Source organism: Mesoplodon mirus (assembly GCF_964341445.2).
Source record: "Mesoplodon mirus genome assembly, chromosome: 2".
Taxonomy (NCBI): domain Eukaryota; kingdom Metazoa; phylum Chordata; class Mammalia; order Artiodactyla; family Ziphiidae; genus Mesoplodon; species Mesoplodon mirus.
In genome coordinates this window covers 205049330-205069017 of record NC_138977.1, presented here as the reverse complement: position 1 = coordinate 205069017, position 19688 = coordinate 205049330, and the positions used below count along the sequence as shown (strand labels likewise).

General features: G+C 56.5%; 1 protein-coding gene across 5 annotated transcripts in view; it reads left to right on the top strand.

Annotated features, from left to right (window-relative positions):
- The window catches only part of SH3PXD2A (SH3 and PX domains 2A), a 246787-nt gene that overhangs the window by 213112 nt on the left and 13987 nt on the right, over positions 1 to 19688 (top strand). For all 5 annotated transcript variants that reach the window (XM_082601531.1, XM_082601527.1, XM_082601528.1 and 2 more), the window contains 5 exons: positions 3864 to 3977; positions 8227 to 8310; positions 13381 to 13498; positions 17074 to 17411; positions 18534 to 18583. In XM_082601531.1, coding sequence (XP_082457657.1) covers positions 3864 to 3977; positions 8227 to 8310; positions 13381 to 13498; positions 17074 to 17411; positions 18534 to 18583 — 704 coding nt within the window. The remainder of the gene's footprint in view (positions 1 to 3863; positions 3978 to 8226; positions 8311 to 13380; positions 13499 to 17073; positions 17412 to 18533; positions 18584 to 19688) is intronic.

Genomic DNA, 19688 nt, shown 5'->3' with positions numbered 1-19688 from the left:
AGACTTGAAGCCACACAGCCCAGCTCTGCGTGTGTCAGGGCTGGAGTGGAAGTCCAGGCCAGTGTTCTCGGGCAAGGTCGGCAGGTCCACAAAGCCGTGAGGATGGTGAGAGTCTCAGCCCCAAGTCTTGGGAGTGCAGCAGGAGAATAGGATCCTAAGTTGCTGCCCTGGGGTGCGCTGATCACAGTCAGCCAGTAATGTGGCCCACGCTCCATAGAAACTCGTGATGCAACAGAGATTTTGAGGTGGGAAGGACTCGACAGCCCTGGCACCTCCAAGGGGCACCCAGGTGGTGTGAGGCGCAGACCATCGTGCTGCCCTGCCCATTGGGCACCTCGGCCACACTCTCGGCCCCTCGGCAAGTCCCTGCCCAGCTCACCCTGAGTGCCAGGCCTATGCAGCAGAGGTAGGAGGAGGGCCAGCCCTGCCCTGCCCCTGGGAGATTCTCTGCACAGACAAGTCCAGATCCATCCCTCCATCACCCATCTCTGGCTCCTGGGGGGAGGGAGGGAACAGAAAGTACATGGAAGTTTCCAAAAGTGTGAAGTTAGGAGGGAGGGGAAACGATGCGACCAGCAGAAAAGAGCCCTAAATCCTGGGATTATGAGGCCCTTGGAGCCAAGGAGAAAGGTCCATGCAGTGCCCTGGTCTGGAGATGGCCATGGGAAGAGGTCAGGAGAGGGGACAGCAAGAGGTCAGCAGGCTGGTGGGCTTGCTTCACACATGTGAGGACACAGACAAGCTTGGCTGGGACTGATGGAGAAATCCCCTGCAAGCCCTCCTGGTACCCATGGAGGGGCTTGCCTCCTTCACCTCTGCTGAGGATGACTTTGGAGCCCAGATTCCAGAAGTAGAGAGAGGGCTTAGGAGACAGTCAGCCCAGCCATCAGGAGATCACCAAGTCGCCTTCTTTCCTGGGAAGCCATGGGGTCACACAAGGAAAGGAAAGACTGTGCTCCCACTGAGACAGCAAGTAGGTTGTTTCAGAGGGTGGAGTTGGTGGTGGACACACCTTGGTGTAGAAAGAGAGGCTGAGAGGGGCTGGGCATGGGAGAGATCTTGGCAAATCCTCCACAAGACACATGCATCCAACCTCCGCTGTTTCTCCAGGCACATCCCTGTTCTGTCTGATGACAATAAGGTCCCTGGCCCCAGTCTGGGCCCATCCTGGGGAAACCCTCTCCTGGGAAGAGCTTCCCTTTGAGACTAGGCCTTCAGGGCACTTCCTTGGCCTACTGGGACTTGGCTTGGCTTTGGAGGCTGGGACTGGTCTTTCATCTCCCCAGACACAGTTTGGTGAGGGTCTGGAGGGTGTGGTAACCAAAACCTTTGAGCTTTTGGCATTGGGACCTGGACCTGGGCAGGCATGTGAGAGCCTCAGCCTTCCAGACCCTCCCAAAAGTGACTCCAAGTTGGGAATTGTGATGCCTGCTCTTTGGGGCTCTTGGAGCTTAACCTGTGAGCAGGAGGTCGGGGAGGGACCGCTTACCCAGAGTGGCTCAGAGGGCTTCATCCTTACATGCCAAAATCCGTGGTGGCAGGTGCCCAGTGGGCTTGGGTTTTGTTCTCCAGACTTGACTCATGACGGTGGACCTTCGATTATGAACCTTGCTAATTGCTGGGTAGGGGTGGCATTAGTGAGTGAGTGAAACCCTCTCTGGCTCAGTTGAACAGCCCAGGAAGGTCACTGGCTCACTGTAATTAGCAAGTCCAACAGAGCAGTCTAGCTTTAGCACACCTGCGCCCCAGGGTCCAGTGATGGTCATCAGGACTGACTTTCTCCATCTCCTGACTTTGTTTTATTGACTTAACTCTCAGGACGTCTCTTCCCACACATCCCTGCGATTCCTGGTTAACGTGGGATTTAGGGTTCAGGTCGCCAGAGCACCCATGTCAGTTCCTGGAAAAGCCCCTGAACCATTACAGTGTCCGGGGAAGTGGCAGACGAGTCAGAACGACTCCTGTGGCCTAGGAGGCGGGGCCGCAGGGCAGGAGCCTCTACGAGGTCGGGAGCTCTGTCCCGTGGCCTCCAGTCGGGCTCTGTGGAAGAACACTGGGCCCGGGGCCTCTTGGCAGAGACTGTTGGGGTTCCTGAGAGTGTTCCCCCAGAGCCTGCAAGAAGGGGAGAAGACATCCCAGGCAGAGACCCCTCTGGCTTCTTTGGAGTCTCTCAGCCACAGCCTCCTGAGCAGCTGTGCTGCTGTGGCCTGGGCGTCAGGGAGGATGGCGGTGCTGCCCCAGGCAGGTAGGCCCAGAGGGTGCACGTGGCCGTGGGTGTTGTGAAGGTGGCCCACACCCATCCCACTTGGGGGAAGGACAAGGGAATTGACCTGAATCTGGCAGAGGGAGGGAAAGAAGGCATCTATCCCAGGTTCCGGAGGGGCAGTGACCCAGCTAAGGGCTGGACCACAGAAGTCCAGACCGTTGTTTGAGACTTTCTCTTAAACTTTTTTTTGAAGACTTTGGTTTTTTTAGAGCAGCTTAGGTTCCCCGGAAAATTGAGTGGAAGGTACTGAGGTATCTCATATACACCTGCCCCCACGCACGCACAGCCTGCCCCATCCTCAACCTCCCGCACCAGAGTGGTGCATTTGTTACAACTGATGAACCTGCATTGACACATCCTAGTCACCCAGAGTCCCTAGTTTGCATTAGGGCTCGCCCTTGGTGCTAGATGTTCTGTGGGTGTGGACAAACGTAGAAGGACATGTATCCAACATTATGGTATCATACAGCTGTCATGGTGTCTCATAGGTTTTGCAGAGCTGCTCACAAAGTGTTGTGGAACTTCCTGGAAAGGGTGGGGTGCAGTGGGCATTCAAGACTAGACCACAGGCTGTTTGCTCTCCCAGGCCTGTGACGGGCATCGGAAGTTGAAGACCTAGGTGCTGACCCTGGGTGCTGAGGTCCTGTGCAGTGGTGGGACTTTGGTTGTCCATCCCTCTCCATTGCTGTCACAGCAGCCCCCAGGCAGCCTCCACCACCTCCCAGGGCTAAGCCCAGCTGGGAACGCCTGGAGGTCCCCTTGTGCCCCTCCTTGGGCAGCCACTCACTGCTGTGGCCACGTGGTGATGGGGCCTCAGTGCTGGCCAGGGAGGAACCCTGGGCTCTCCTGACAGGCTCCAGTCCAGGTTTGGACATGCTGAGCTCTGTCATGGACAGAAAAGAGAACTGGTGCCACCAAGTTTGGAGTACTTTTGCTCAGCGTTTGTTTGAATGATGAATGAACGAGCCAGCAAAGGGGGAAGAAAATGAATGAGCCATTATCACTTGGCCACAACCCTCAAGGGTCACTCAAGGGTGCAGTGCCCACTTACTGTGATTGAGTTGTCAACATACTGAAAGGCAGCTGTGAGTAGCACTGATGTGAAAATACCACTGACCCGAGGTGGGGAGCAGGAGCAGTGACCCCTAGAACGTATCTGTGAGGCCTTTACCCCCAGGTGCCTTGAAAAGCAGAGAAAGTGGTCCAACTCCAGGTCACACCGGTGGTCCTAGTGGGCTTGAAAGACCCTACACTATCTCTGTGTTTGGTCGGAGCTCCCTTGACCTTTCCTGCAAGGTAACTTTCACGTGTTGGGCATATCATTGTGTCAATTTCATTTTCAATTTTTTTAATCAAATGTCTGTGTGAGTGGATTGCGATCCATCAGGCCCTCTTCTCAGGGAGCGTGTTGGTTTCTTCTTTCTCAGCGAGGAGCCTGGGCTCCAGGAGGCTGGACGTGGGCAAGCCGTTTGCCAGGCACCCAGGCCGTGGGGCTCTGTGCCCTCCCCTCCACGCTGCTTCTTCCCTCCTCGTCCTGGCCCCATCCACCTCTGCCATCTGCTGGGCTCTCATGGCTGCTCTCTTGTCCCCACTGCAGGCTGGTGGTTCGTGAGCACCTCTGAGGAACAGGGCTGGGTCCCCGCCACCTACCTGGAGGCCCAGAATGGTACTCGGGACGACTCAGATATCAACACCTCCAAGACTGGGGAAGGTAAGCTCCTGCGGGTTCAAGGGGTCGGGGAGATGATGCAGCTTTCCCACCCTTCTCCCTAAAACCATCAGAAACTCTAAAACGATATGGATCATGTTTCCCCCCTGCTTCTCCCAGGATCCCGTGTCACTGGGGCCAACCCACAAGCTCACCTCCTATGCCAGGTCTGTCCTTACTGGTCCCACATGGGGCTAAAATTAGAGGGGAGATTCCCATGGGGTGTGGATCTCAGGCTTTGGCAACTTTGGGGCAGAGATTGGGGAGAAGGGTCTTAGGGCTGGTCCCTGTCCCCACCAGCAGGCCTGGGTTCCTCTGGGAGTCCCCACAGAGATCCACCTTTGCCCCCCTCATCCCACACTGTGCTCTCTGCAACAGGGACGACCCCAAAGGGACTGTGTGCACACAACTTCCTGCCGTGCACAGTCTGTGCAGACATGGAGGGGTGCAGACATGGAGGGCAGGTGTGTGAATCATTTCTCAGTGTTGCAGGAACCCAGGGATGGCTCCAGCCCCTGCACCGTCAGCCTCTCTCATTAGCGCTGCCCTGGTGAGGTTTTTCTGGGGTTTTCTCCAGTGCATTTCAAGGAGCCTGCCCCTCCTCCCAACCCCAGCCATCACTGGCCTGTTCAGCCTATCCGTGGACTTGGGTATTCCCCAGAGCGGGCTGCCAGAGCCCAGCGAGTCTGAGCCACCCTGTTCCCGGCTGCCTGCTCCTAGTAACTTCCAAGCCTCCCTTAGTCTGGCAGCAGGAACACTTGCCCTAACGGTCAGTGGGGACCGTCCAAATGGGCACATCTGAGAGCCAGGGGGATGTATGCCTGCCACCCGGGGCTCAGGCCACCTCCAGGCCTGCCCCTGCCCCACTCCCCCATTCCACACAGCCCAGGCCAAAATTAGCGGCCTGCCAAGCCCCAGCTCCGTATTCATCCTTCTCCCAAATGTCGGTTACTCGGCAGGCAGGCAGTTGGAGCCCCGCCCTTCCTCCCATGTAAATGCTGTATTTCAGTCCCTTGACCAGTACTGCAGCCCCTGCAGTGCATGTCTGCCTTGTGACAGGTTTCCAGAGACCAGGGCCCATTGAGAAGGGCTAGCACGTTCAGGCCAGGTACTCTGTCTTTCCTGGCTGCTCCCCGAGCCCAGGGGCTGAGCCTGTCCCCCATCTCATCTCTGGTTCCCTCGCACCTCTGCAGCGGTGCAGGGTCGTAGCCCCTGAGCTGGGTGCGGTCTGTTTTGTCTGCAGTCACCAGGCCTCACCTCCTATCCAGTTCCACATTCTGGGGGGTATCCCAGGGCTTTTCAGAAATAACAATCCCTAGAGTGTACTGAGGTCTCACTCACTCCTAGGTGTCTGCCCTGGTACTTGAAATGCCCTCACCACCCTGGGAAGGCTCTGTCACCATCTCCATTTTCCAGATGCAGGAACTGAGGCTGCAAATATTTAGATATGTATTTGTCCTCATAAGGCTTGAGCCCTGGTCAGCCTCCTCCACCAGTGGTCTTCCCACCATGCCACATGCCTCTCCGTGAAGCATTTTCTTGAGCAATTCTAGGAGGGTGTATGTGTGTCTATGTGTGTGGAATTGGAGCCCCACCTGAAAAGGTCATGCCAAGAGAGTAAGAGTGGAGACGTCAGGTAGATGCTGGAGGACCAGGACACCAAGTGGGCAGGAAGGAGCCTGAGAGGTGCGTGGGCACTGATGCCGCCAGGCTGGTTTGAAGAGAGATTGGGTGCTTTGCACAGAACAAGCAGTAACAGGTTATAGAGAATTTTGACCTCGATGGAGTAAGAACCAGGCAGCCAGTGGAGGTTCCGCCTTCAAGTGAGGGCGGGGGCGGGTGTGTATGTGCGCGTGCGCGTGTATGCTCAGGGCGAACCTCCTGATAATAGGTTCCTCTGCACACGTTGATAGGACCTGTGTGCCAGCACCCCTGGCAACATTTGGGCAGCTGTGAGTTCCATCATCACATCGTGGGCATCTCCCCGCAGCTGTACAGAAGGGCTCAGGACTCAGTACCCCAGCCCAAGGCCCAACAGCTGTGGTGTGTCCGCCAGTCTGCACTGGCAGCCATGTGGCTAAGAGATCAGCCCACCCTGGTGCCGTCTCTGGCCATCTCTACCCCAGCCCTGTTGCCATCCCATTGTAGGTCCCCTGAGCTCTATAGGCAGAAATTGGAAGCCTTCATCCCATCAGAGCTTCCCGAACAGCTCATGTTCCATTGCTTCATAAAGAAAAGAGGCTGTTTCGGTTTATTTCTATTATCAGATATTCTGGCATATGTTCATGTGTCTCCTGAAGCCAGGTGTGCTGTGGAGAATGCAGAAATGTTTCAGTAGGGGGAAGGAGGGCCGAGGTGGGGGCTGAGACCCTCTTGTCCATTGCTGATGAGGAGGGTCCAGGCCCGACGTTGGCAGGGTGCTTCAGTGAGGCTCATCACCTCAGAGGTGAGGAAGTGGAGGCCTAGAGGGTGTCACCTCCACGGAGTCCCCAGATCAGTTAGTGGCAGAGCCAAGACCCGAACCTGGGTCTCTGCCTGTGCCCTGCACCCTGCAGCCACCGGCAATGACCTGCCTTTCTCCCTGGACTGGCATTGGCCCCAGGGACCAGGACTTCTCCACTGTTGGTGCCTAAAGGGCGCAGGGTCTAGAGTCCAGGCTCCAGAGCCAGACTGCGTGGATTTGCGTGCCGCCTTGACACTCGGGTGTGTGACTCAGAGGGTTCCTGAACATCCCTGTGCCTCTGGCCTCCCATTTCTAGAATGGGGAGAGTGCCAGCTACGTGGGGCTTTTGTGAGGCTCCAGTGAGATGGTCCTGGTACCTGGTTTAAACCGGGTAAATGTCACTTACTGCTAAGGTGGCCCCAGGCTGGGCATCAGCTGAAGTGAAGCTCCTCTGCCCACAGAGAAACCAGGTGGACACACCCCCAGGAGGTCAGCTGTCCAGGTTCCTCCTGGTCTGACCTCACACAAGACCTCATCTCCATTCCACAGAGCCCGTCCAGTCCCTGTCTTATTTCACACCAGGGCAGGTGGTGTCAACCCCAAAGACAGATGAGGAAACAGAGGTTTAGGGAGGGATGGCAGCCTGCCAGGGTGACACAGTAACCTGGCAGTGCAGCCTGGACTGAATCCATACCCCTAACCTTTTGTCCAGGCCTCCTGCTTACAAGAAGCAGGTCAAACAGGCTTCTCTTCTCCCTCTGGAAAAATAAGTACTTCCCAGGAGGCCCTGGGGGGATGTGGCTCAGTTGTGTCTGGACAGTTTGACTCTTAAGTGCTGGCCTCCCTCCCCCAGACCTGGGCAGCCTGGCACCCTCCTTCTGCAGTGCCAGCAGGTGGGGGCCCCGATCCACCTGGGCGTCCCATAGGAAGGCGGGGGGCATATGGAGCTGGTCCATAGCAGCCAGAGGACCTGTGCAGATGAAAGGAGTGCGGAGCAGTGAAAAGCTGGGAGGCAGGTCCTCCGTTGTCAGAAATCCAGTGGGTAGCATGTGGGGAAGGAACAGACCAAGGCCTGTGGCATCCTACTGTGTGTGCTTCACTCGGCATCATTTCTGAAGGATCAGACCCGTGCCAGGCCCCGTGCCAGGCCCTGGGGACGCAGAGATGCAGAGTCTTAGCCCTCAACAGACTTGATCCATTGGGGGTGACTGAAAAAGCAAAGACATAAACCAACCCAGGATGGTGAGAGTTATAAGCCCCCCAAGGAAGAGACCCCACGTCTCTGCTGGGCACATTTATTCTTCTACCCGCAGTGCCTGGCCCGTGGTGGCAGGTTCACATGCAGGACTTGCTGAGTGAGTGGGGGCAGGGGAACAGGTGGATGTGAGCCCTGGTGGAGAGTGGGGCACACCCTCCTGGGAACCATCACTGCCCAGCATTGGTGGGAGCCATGTCCTCCCCCTAGGGCCGCAGCCAAGGGTCCTCCTTGCACTGGGCTGGAGCCAAGGCTCCTCTTCCCCTCTCAGGTGCTGGGATTCTAAATTCCTAGCCCCTCCCAGGCTCGGGGGCATAACCCGTGCAATTTGGCTTTGGTTGAGTTATTCCCCACCTGCCAGTGTCCTGCCACTGGTCAGATCCGCGCCCCTCCAGCAGGCATGTGCCACCGGGGCTCAGTCCAGGCGGTGAAGACCTGGGGGTGCGAACCTTCCCTCCCTCCATCCCTTCCCCACCCATCCCATCTCATACTCATGTCCATTCTCTCCGCCGGTTCCCGTCGGCCGCGTGTTCCATCGCCATCTCCCACACCAGTGTCCAAGAGACGCAAGGCCCATCTGCGGCGCCTGGATCGCCGGTGGACCCTGGGCGGGATGGTCAACAGGCAGCACAGCCGAGGTGACGATGCGGGGCCAGCTTCTCCTCACCCACAGCTGCCGCCTCTCTCTCTTTCACTAACACTTCTCCTCCTTCCTGGGCTCTGCTTCTCTCTGCCCTGTGGCCTCCTTACCCAGATTCACCAGCCAGACTTTCCTCTCACCTACTCTAGCTGGCGGGAGGGAGGCGGGAGGGGGGCGCAGGAGCCGCTTGGGAATCGGGGTGACAATGGGGGCAGCTCTGTCTTTGGCCAGCATCCTGGGGGCAGGGGTCATGGGACTTAGGACAGGATTATGGGGGCAGCTGGACTCTAAGAAAGGCCACATTTACCCTGAAGCTTCAGATTGAGAGAACTGAGCGTGTCTGGGTCTCTGCCTGGGCCGTGCCCCTCACCCCTGCCCTTCATTGCCTCCCTCCTCTGAGGAAGGGCTCCCTTGGCCAGAGCTATTCTAGCAATTACTTAGGGACAGTGTAGGAAGAAGGAGCAGCTCACAATCTCCTCATTCAGCTCCAGGGAAACTAGAGAAGGAACAAAACCCAGACACAGCCGGGCCCCAGGGCACAGCCTCAACAAGTTCTGATGGTGGGGTCAGGTCCAGCTGGGGGCTCCAGCAGCCCCAGCACTAGCTGTTGGGACTTGAGCCTGACTAAGACTATTCCAGGGAAGCCCCTGGCCTGCCATACAGGCTGATTAGGAACCAAGACGTTTGCCAGTCCAGGGCCTTTCCAACATCCAAGAGCTTGTGAGGCAGGGAAATTAGAGACAGGCCTCTGAACAAACCTCTAAACACCTCCAGAGCCCCAAGGCCAGTGGGTGGCCCATTTCTCCTGCCTCAAGGAGAGTGGAGGGTATGTGTTCCGGACGGTGACGGCACAGCCGGAGGGGTGTGTAATAAGCATTGGCTTTTCCAGAATTAGCAGGGATGCCCCATGACTCGCACCCTACCCCCAAAGCTTGTTCCTGAACCACTGTGAGACCCTGTTTTGGTATCTGCCCCAAGCCCCAGGCAGCAGCAAGCCTGGACTCGGGTGGCCACCACCCGTGGCTGGCTCAGCATCAGGCTCAGAGCACTGGCTGCGAGGGGGCCCAGCTTGTCCTGAGGGTGGAGTGTGGGTTGGACCCTGGGTGCTGGCGCAGGGCAGGGGGCCAAGTCGTGGAAGCAGAGGGAACAGGCTGAATGTGAAGCAAAGGCACCCTAGAGGTAGGACGGGTGGGGCAGCATAGCTGGGGGGCCAGGCTGGGAAGCAGCCCTGAGCCTTGGCAGCAAAGGAGAGTGGGACACTGGCCTGGAAAAAGAGCAGGGTGGAAGGTTTGGCCTGTCCCCATCCCGTCCCACATCTGCTCCAAACACCATCACACACTGAACCCCAAACACACCTCTTGTCTCCACGACCACATGGACTCTTGGACACTTCAATCGGTGAAGCATGACCGCCAGCACACAACCCCGAGAGCCACGGGCGTGGCCATGGTACAGTGTCCCAGCTAGGCCCTACACAGCTGCACGTCTGCGGTCCCGTGCACACAGCCACTCACAGTACACACTTACGCACCCTCGCGTAGACCATTCCACGTTTGCATTATTTACACAGTCACAGATGCATTATCCACACAACCACATCATAGGTACACCTCTGCAGCTACCCCCCAAGTACACGTATAGCTTCGTATGCGGTCTCGTATACATACCTCCTATACCACGTGTATATTGGCAACAGTATTTACAGTTATAAACATAACATGATGTAAGTAGACACAGATACCCAACTAAATGCATAATTCTATGGCCAGCCACACATTTGTAAATATGTAAGCAAATGCAGGCCCACGACTTCTCTCTCTTAAATAAGAGACCTAAACAACATCATTTCCCAGTCTTAGCCCTAAGTTAAATTAGGGCTAAGTTAAATCAGGCAGCCAAGAAAAACTTGCAGGAAGTTGGCTGGGAGAAACTTCACTGCAAACAGCCGAGCTGATGAGGGGGAAACAGGCAGTGGGTCGTATATAACTAGACAAGAGAAAAGCAGTGCTTCCCCGGGGCCTCCACTCCCCCAGTCCCAGAGCCAACCAGGCCTCTGGAATCAAAAGGCCTCTTGCATCGGGGTTGGGTAAGTTGTAGGGACTGGGAGGGGAGCCAGGGAGACTGCTGACGGAGGGGAAAGTGTTTGGAAAGGGGAGGCGTCTGTGGTTTGGAAACAGCAGGGCTCTCCAGCCCCTGCTTTCAAAACCAGAACAGGCCCGGCCACCTACCCACCCCGTGGGCGGCCTGTCCAGCCCTCCCTGGGGTGAGGTGGCAACCATCCTTCCAGGGTACATCGGAGTGACCTTGGCGTCAGCACCTCCCAGAAGCCCAGAGGTGCCCCCCAGAGCTCCCAGGCCCCTTCCCTCAACTTGATTCCTAAGGGGCGTCTCTTCTAGAGACCCCAAGCAACGCAAACGACTCAGCCCCCTCCCCCCAACCAAGGTCATTTCCTTCAGTCTGGGTATCCTCCTGTCTGGCCCCCTAAGGTGGGGTTTGTGGCCCCTGTTCAGTGGAGGGGCTGCCTCTGCTTTCCCCCCAGGGAAACCTGTGAGGAGGGAGCTGAGACCCACAGGGCACGCGGCCACACATAGGTAACCCACACCTTCGTCATCCCAGCCAAACGTGGCGGAAAACCGAGCCCCCAAACACACCAGCTGGAGGGGTTGCCCTGCCTGGGACCAGGGCTCTGAATTCTCACCTCCTGGAACCTACAGTGCCAGGGTAGGACGAGCCTCCAAGCCAGCCAGATCTCTTCCTGGGAGCATAAACTCCCAGACATCTGTTCACATCAGCCCCAGGGCCACCATGAAGAGGGCTTTGTGCAGGAGCAGCTCAGCTTTCCTGAGTAAAACGGACGTCCTTGGTTCTGCCCACCAGGAGGGGCAGGGGAACGCAGGATGCTTACATGGCCCTCGGGGCTCTGTCCTCAGCACGCACAATGGGGACTGGGGAGGCTGGTGCTGGGGCCTGGCCCCCATGACGCAGTCTAGGCCCTGTCCTCTGCCGTGGGGCAGAGAAGGGCTCCTCTGATCTGCCCAAGAGAAAGGCTGTAATTTTTCTCGGCAAAAGTAACTTTGCCTAGGGAAACTTTAATGATGGCTTCCTGCACGAACCACAGGCTTTTAAAAATAGCCCAACTGAGCAAAGGCAAAATGTGGAGCCCAGGCCTCGGCTCACCCGAGCGTCAGAACCCTGGGTCCCTGGGGCCTGGCGCTGCCGCTCCGGCCACCACCCGGGCCAGGATTTACGGTGTCCCACTGGAAAATGGAGCGAGACCAGGAATAGGCGGGAGCGCAGGGGGCTGGACTATAAAACACGGACCTTCTCAAAGGCCCGAGTCAGTATCTGGCAGGGCCAGGTTCTCAGGCGGTCTTGGCGGCTCTCCCCAGCATGGCTGGATTGGAATCTGAAAGCTTCCAGGAGCGAGTTGACGCTGAGAAAGGCTTGCATTTGAGAAGAGCGTGCTGAACTGTGGAGGCTCCCGTGGGGCATCACCTACCTTTTGCCCTTTGGCAGCCTTTCAGATTCGGCCAGCGGCCCGCCAGCTCTGTCCTTGCGGCCTGGCAGGGCAGCTGCCTCCATCCCAGAGGAAGCTGCTATCTCTGCCCGGCACAGGGCCGCAGACAGGACCCTGATAATCTAGGGAAGAATGAACAGATGGCTCTTCTGAGCAGGGGGTTAGGGTGGCAGCTGCCCTCTCCCCAACTACTGCCAGAGGCTCAGGCAGGCTGCCTGGCAGGGTCCAGCTGAGGGGGTGGGGAGCGCCCGTCTCAGAGCCAGCTGTTCTGTGCCAGCATCCTGCTATTTTGAGCTCAGAGAGTCTCCCACTCGGTGCCCCGGCTCAACACACCTTTGTCCTCATCAATGTACTCCATAGTCCCTTTGCAGCACCTACTGTGTGCCAGGCACTGTCTCAGCCCCCAGGGAGAATCCAGGTCGGAGAGGACAGCACAGGTTCAGGGTGACCCTCCCAGAGTGTGTGCCAACCTCTGCCGCTCATCCTCCACTGAAGGGACAGGTGGGGCTGGGTGTTCCTTCCCAAGCCATTCCTCTGGGGAGACTCTCCCCCCAGGAGGCAGGGTGTCTGTGGCCGGCCAGCTGTGGGTCTGCCGGTCCCCAGCAGACAGGAGGCCTGAGCAGGGACTCCCCTGGAGGCACAGGGTCCCTGCCAGGAGAGAGGCCCAAGGGATCCAGGAAGACACAAACTGCCCAGCCTCCCCACACTTGCCCCCCACGCTCCTGCCCAGCTCCCCACGGTGCCTCTCTCCCAGTGCCTGGGCAGCCCAGAAGAGGGCGTGCAGTCCTACTGTGAGACCAGAGCAGGCAGCTCCCAGAGGGGCTCCACCGAGCTGTGTGGTCAACTCAGCCCCCCCAGGGCTCCCGCCTGATTGTGCCGCAGTCAGTGTTGCCCCTGCTCATTTGGCCCCTGGACCCTTAACAGGGCACATAACCACGCCCATAGCATCCTCTCGGGGAAATTATGTGATCAGGTGATCAGATGAGTGGTCAGGGGAGGCTGAGGTGTCCCTGGAGCTGTCAGAAGGTTGGGCAGAGGAGGGGTTTATGGGTTTGAGGTGGGAGACAGGCTGGGAGAGCAGGTCTGGGGCATAGATGGACGCGTGGCATGTTCAGGAAGGAGAGGGCTTGCCTTGAGGCCTCCAGACATTGAGGGGACACCTGGGTTTGTTCTCAGACTCCCTGACTCGGGCCCCAGGAGGGCCAGGTTCCTCGTGGCCCTGCCCTCAGCCCAGGGAGTTTCTGGGACCCTGAGGACTCCAGGCCCCGGCAGCCTGGCTGCAGTTATGGGACTGGGAGGCTGGGAGAGCCAACTCTATGCTGCCTGGGGCTTGCAAGGCCACCTGGGGCCCTGGCCAGCTTTGGCACATGCAGGGCACAGCTGTGAGGCCTGATCCCTTCTCTTCCCTTTCCCGGAAAAGCCAGAGGCTGATGCAGTACACCTTGGCCACCAACTAAGTGAGGCCAGGCCAGGGGGAGAAGGAGGCAGGACAAAGGACCTGTACCCTGTCCTCAAATAGTTGTGCTTTCTTGCTTCACCCACCACCCACAGAGGAGAAGTATGTCACTGTGCAGCCTTACACCAGCCAAAGCAAGGACGAGATTGGCTTTGAGAAGGGCGTCACTGTGGAGGTGATCCGGAAGAATTTGGAGGGCTGGTGGTACATCAGGTAAGAGCCCCAGCAGAGGAGCAAGGTGCCTCTCTGCCACCCTGGCTCCCAGGCTGGCCCTGGGCAGCAGAGTGGCTGAGGGCACCAGCTGGCAGGTAAATCCTGACAGCAGCTTTGCACCCATGGCCTGGCTTGACTGCTTCAGCACCGCGAGGCTGAATGGCCGTAACAGAGAGTGCTCATCTTGCACATACCCTCCCGGGACACATAAAGCAGAGCCTGAGCCACAGCCAGCGGGGCACAGGGGCCCCGGCTCGGCTTGCAGGCAGTGGTGCAATCCCTTCCCGTGCATCCGCCAAGAGGGTCCAGCACATCTGAATTTGGTTTTCTGTGTCCGGCCTTGGCTGCTTGGCGTGCTCTGCAGCTCAGGCCGTCTGCAGTGCTGGCGTCCACGGGCCTTGCCGAGGTCCCAGCAGGCAGCCCCTGCTGCCCACAGATGCAGGCTCAGGCCCGGGCTGTTCCGCTCCGCAGGGCTGGCTTCTGTGGTTGAGAGAGCTGGGGCGGAAGTGAGCCCGAGCCCAGGCCTCGTTCAGAGGCCCCTTGCTCAGCCCTTCGCTCTCCTTGGGCCTCATCACACTTCCCAGCTGAGAAACCCATTCGGGGGTGTGAGTAGGGGAGTGGGGAGCTTCCTGACACTCCTGGAAGCAAACTAAACCCTATGGGTTTCACTCACCGCTCCCCTACCAGATTCTGCCCCCCCCAGGCCCCTCTGCCCTGGGGCTCCCAGGCCAGCTAGCCCCCCCCGCAAGGAGGGGCTTGTTCCCAGGAAATGTTCCTGGGTCCTTTAGAAGCAGCTCCGCTGTGATGATTTTACCCAGTTTCTCTTCTCTGCCTGTAACCCGGATGACAGAGAGAGTCCCCGTCATGGGCTCTGGGGACCGCCTCTCCAGCCCACCACACCTGGGAACCCCAGACCCACTGTGGGTAGGATGCGTGTTCTGAGCTATCCCCCACCGAGGGCACAGATGGCCGAGGCGGCGGGGGCACTCACAAGACAGTTGCTCAGAACACAGCACGCCACGTGGTGTTCAGATTGGTCTGTGCTGACGGGTAGGATGAAGGTCGTTGGCCACATGGGATGGAACCTTAGAGTGACCTGCCAGGACATAGTCACCCCTGCCCCCGGCCCTGTGCACACCAGTCAGCGGGCTGAGGTGTCCCTTTCTGTCCCGTTAGGTGGGACAGGACTGTGTTTGCCCAAATCCACTGCCCCTAGGCTTTGATGTTCTCTGAACAATGGAAACTAGAGCCAAGCCCACAATCCAGCCACCACGAGTCTGCGTGGGAAGGCCAGTGAACATTCTGGCAGGCTGCTAACCTAAACCACTCACCTAGAGGTTTTCTACAAGGCTGCTGGGTGTTTTAGTTTTCTAAAATGACCAATAAAATCACTCTGAGTTGGTTCATCTAGTCAGCTCTTGTCCCCATGGCCTGGCCATTCAGCCAGTGGGAGCTGCAACCGAGAAAACCCTGCTGAAAAGGTTCCACCTTAAGAAGGCTGCCAGACACCCCCTTAAATATGCCTTTTCCCAGCATCCCAGGCTCTGTGTTGATCCTTACTTCCTGTCTTTCTTCTCCACCCCCCCACCCCCCACCCCCATCCCCGCCAAACACACACACACACACACACGCCCTCCCTCTCTCCCCATCCTCCTTTTCCAGTTTGCTTCCCTCTGGAGTCATTCCGTGCTCCAGAGCTGGAAAGCAGATGTGAGCAGACTTGGACCCAAACACACACAGCCTCTCCTGATTCACTTCCATCTCACTGCCTGGAATCTAATTTTATCCATGTAACGCTGAAGGAGCACATCAGGGTTTAGAATGGGAGCCCTCAGGACAGTGCGCAGTCCTGACCATCACCCCCAGGAGACCTCGCGCCCCATCTCCGCACAGGTGCTCCCAGTGGCTGGCAGGTTCCTCATCTTTCTTCCAAGATGAAGGGCACCAGGTTCTAGGCCAGATGCTGCCAAAAGCTAGCCGTGTGACCGTCTGCTACTTGCTTTGCTTTTCTGAGCCTTGGTTGTTGGTATATGTAAGATTAGGTATCTTTACTAGTTGCTTCCATCCACCCCTGAAATTCTGTGCTTCTGTCTGCCAGCTCCCTGGCTTCCATCCATTTGTTCACTGATGTCTGCCTTCCAAGCCCCAAAGCGGGGATAGACGGCTGAGCTTGGGTCAGCCTGCCTGCACATTCATGTGACGTGAACGTAAGAAGCCGCCTCCTGCCTGAACTTCCCAGCAAAGCTCAAACACGTTAGAAACTTGAACCTTCACATTTCCTTTCCTCCTACCTAGTGAGCCCCCAAGAACAAGGTCAGATCAGGGAGGCAGGAGGGCCGGGGATTATCAGACATCTGGCATGGAGGAGCCATTCCAGAGAGCCAGATGTGTCCCGGGGAGCAGGCGGGGACATTGCACCCCAGACTGCAGGGCATTGGCCAGGAATTGCTGGACCAGGAAGTAAGTTCTCAGTGGGTTTGGGTAGAAGCTCAACACCATGAGGGAAAAAGGGAAAAACTTGTTTTCAGAAGTCAGCAAATCCCCTAAAATTAAGTCGGCCCTGTCATTTGCCTTTTGCTCTGTTTATGGGTTTTTGGTTTTGTTTTGTTTTGTTTCATTTTGTTTTTGTTTTGCCATACCAAAGGCTTTAATTTTATCCAGTCATGTGCTTTATTTAGTCTTTTCATTTATGGTTTCTGCTTTTGGAGTTCCACTTAGAAAGATTTTCTCAGCCCCCAAGATGAAGCAAATATTCACGACTTGCATTTTTAAGTTTGCTATACGGTTGCAAGGCCAGAGTCTCACTTGTTTTTCCTAACTGGATCATCAGTCATCCCCAAATCACTCATTGAATAATCCGTCCTTCCCCCACTACTTTGAAGCGTCACCTTTAGTGTTGGTCTGTCTGTGGACTTGTTCTGTGAACTTGATCCATCTGCTTCTCCTGCAGTGGTGTCGATACTTTTCCCACTTGGTCACTCACTCTTTATACACGTCTTCCTAGTTGGTCTCAATATGTCTATCCTTCTGTATAAATGTGTGCAGCTACTCTATCCCAGCATTTTTCAGAAGAGAAAAAATTGAGCTCCAAGGTTGGGACTTGTCCAAAGTACCATAGGCCAGAACTCGGGCTTCCTAACTCTCACCTATGCTGCCTCTTCACCTCTCTGATCACACTTCCCTTTCTGACTGGGCATTTAACTCTATACACCTTCTTATTTCTTATCTCTAGAATTGCCCTCTGCTCTGGTGAGGTACTAGGCCATTGCAAGGTCTACCTTTTAGGCAGCCCCAAATCTGAGGAATCTTCTCATCTCAATGTCCCATGTTTCCTGACGTTGCAAACAATGAGAGCCCGCACCAAGAGGGATCAGGCAAAGAACTAGGAGACAGAGAGGAAGAAGTGATGTTCCCAATGTCCTTCCACTGGCCCTCGTTCCAGTTCTCTCCAGAGTAGTGGCTTTGCCAAGTGTCTTACAGAGCGCAGCAGAGAAAGCTCAGCTGGGCAAGGCCCAATGGAGACGGGGGCCTGGACAGGGTGCTCTCATGATGCCATGTCCCACTCCTCCCTGCAGATACCTGGGCAAAGAGGGCTGGGCACCAGCATCCTACCTGAAGAAAGCCAAGGATGACCTGCCAGCACGGAAGAAGAATCTGGCAGGCCCGGTGGAGATCATCGGGAACATCATGGAGATCAGCAACCTGCTGAACAAAAAGGTGTCTGGGGACAAGGAGACCACCCCAGCTGAAGGCGAGGGCCCAGAGGCCCCCATCACCAAGAAGGAGATCAGCCTGCCCATCCTCTGCAATGCGTCCAACGGCAGCGCCCTGGGTGTCCCCGAGAGGACCGTCTCCAAGCTGGCCCAGGGCTCCCCAGCCGTGGCCAGGATTGCCCCTCAGAGGGCCCAGATCAGTAAGAGCCTCACTGATCCCCGGGTCCTTGCCACACAGCCCTTTAGAGAAGGGGCGTGAGGTGCAAGGAAAGCCTAAGGTGGGGGGTGGGGGGTATGTCTGCATGATCCCCATGTTATTCTCTTCCTGAGATGTAGGCTGACCCCTGACCCCAGGCTCGCTTTGCCAGCTTGTCTTAAATGCTAATCACAAGCATGGACAAGGCAATTCCTTCCAACTCCTCCACCGAAGATGAATTGCATGCATATATAAGCTGGTAGCATCCCCTCCTCCTCTAGTGGGGAGCCATGAATGGTCACTCTGCAGATAAGTCACCTGGGCTGTGAAATGGGTCCCTCGATGCAAGGCTGCTCTGTGAGTGACAGCCGATAGCAGATCACCTTCCTGAGCCTAACCCCTTCTTCCCTATTGTCTTCCTCCAGTTACCGGAAATCTAAGACACTCGGAAGGGTGACTGTACCTCCCTCCACAAGCACTTTTAAGCAGCATTCTTCCGGAATCTCCTCCTTTCGTACAGGAGAAACCCAGCTGCTGGCCCCTCCAAATCTCTAGCATCTCAGGGGCAAGGATGCCTGCGGTTGAGGGTTAAACTGTTCTGTATTATGAGACCAGCTTCTGTTTGTGTCCAGCCATTCTTAAAATCTGGAGGAAAGCTGTTTTTTAGTTTAGTTCTGAACTTGGTTACATTAGCTTTATGCCTGAAACCTTCTGAGCAGTCCGTCGGGAGCTGTTTTGGGGGTACTTCCTCTTGCCTAGCACTGTGCTAGCTTCCAAGGATTTGATAGTGAGCAAAAAATAGACATGGTCTCTTCTCCTAAATTTGGAAATCTGATAAAGCTATCTACCCTTTCCCCTGAAATCAGCCCCTGTGTCATACATTTTGAAATGTGCACATCATTTTGGGGGGTTCACGGATCCCCTTGAAACACAGCTAAGGAAGCTTAAAGATCTCTCACTTCCACTGAAAAAGCCCAGCTATCGTGCCTGTGGTGACCGAGAACATGGGTTCCTCATAAATGCGGGAGAAGACTGGAACTTCCCAGCATCAGGAGGTCACACTCAGGGAAGGCAGGGAAGCCACTGTGTCTGGCTGCGATTTCTGAAGCCCTGTTTCTTCTTCTAGGCTCCCCGAACCTCAGGACAAGGCCTCCACCTCGCAGAGAGTCCAGCTTGGTACGTGTGCTCAGTTTCTTCTCTCTTTCTCATTCCCTTTCCTGGGTGCCCTGTAGCAGCTCCCAGTAACTGGCTGTCTCAGTGCAGAGTCTGTTGGTCCAGAGCTTCCCCAAGGCCATGCTGGAGCTTCCAGCTTTGTGGGGCTGGAGGCAGGGAGGGAAGCCTGGGGAACCCAGCCTTCCTGGGGCCTAGCTGGACAGTTTTTAATCGAAAACACACTGCACTCTAAAGCTAAATAAATCCATCCCAGCCACAGCACTGGCAGACATAAACATTTAGGCTGGCTGGCGAGAGTGTCCAGCCAGGGCATTGCCAGGGGCGGGAAATAGGGCTGCTGTCCATGTGAGCCTGGAAGACTTTCAGCTTTGCCTTCCTTGCCCGGGAGTGCCCAGTGGATGCCAGAACCTGGGAGGGCACAGGGCAGACCAGTGAGCATCCTCTCTGGGGAGGAGGGTGGTAAATGGCAGGGACTGGTTTATGCTGAAGCTCAAAGAGGCTCAATGCTGTGGGGTCTGTGGCGCCTGTAGGTGGGGTTTCCTGGCATCCAGACCGCCACGGAGGTGGATATGCTCTCAGGGTACTGGGGCTTTGGGTGAGAGGTGGCAGACCGAGAGCCCTAGAACCAAGAACTGTCATCTGGGGCAGTGGGATGCAGTGGAAAGAATGGGGCTTCGGGCCTGCCAGGCATGGATTCATACTCCGTTTCTGACACTGAGAAACAGCAAGCCTCTGGCCAGGTTGCTTACCCTCCAGAGGCCTCAGTTTCCTTATTTATAAGAGGGGGACAGTGCCAGCCATCTCCTAGGGCTGTTGTAAGGATGGGATGAGATGGTGTATGCTGGCCATCGACTTTCCACTTCCTCTGTCAGCGCTCTGTGCACTATGTGTGGACAAGGATTCTGAAGTCACATCTGGGCTTAGCAGCAAGATTTACTGTGGTCAGTGACATCCGCCCCAGGGGGGCGGACAGCAGCAGTCACTGGAAGAGTTGTCCTTCCATAAACAGGATTTTTGAAGATTTGGCCCCTGGAGATGGGACCGTCCTGGCCCTGGCCATCAGCCCCAGTGGAGTTTTCTATCTTGTTTCTCCTCCCATTTTACACAA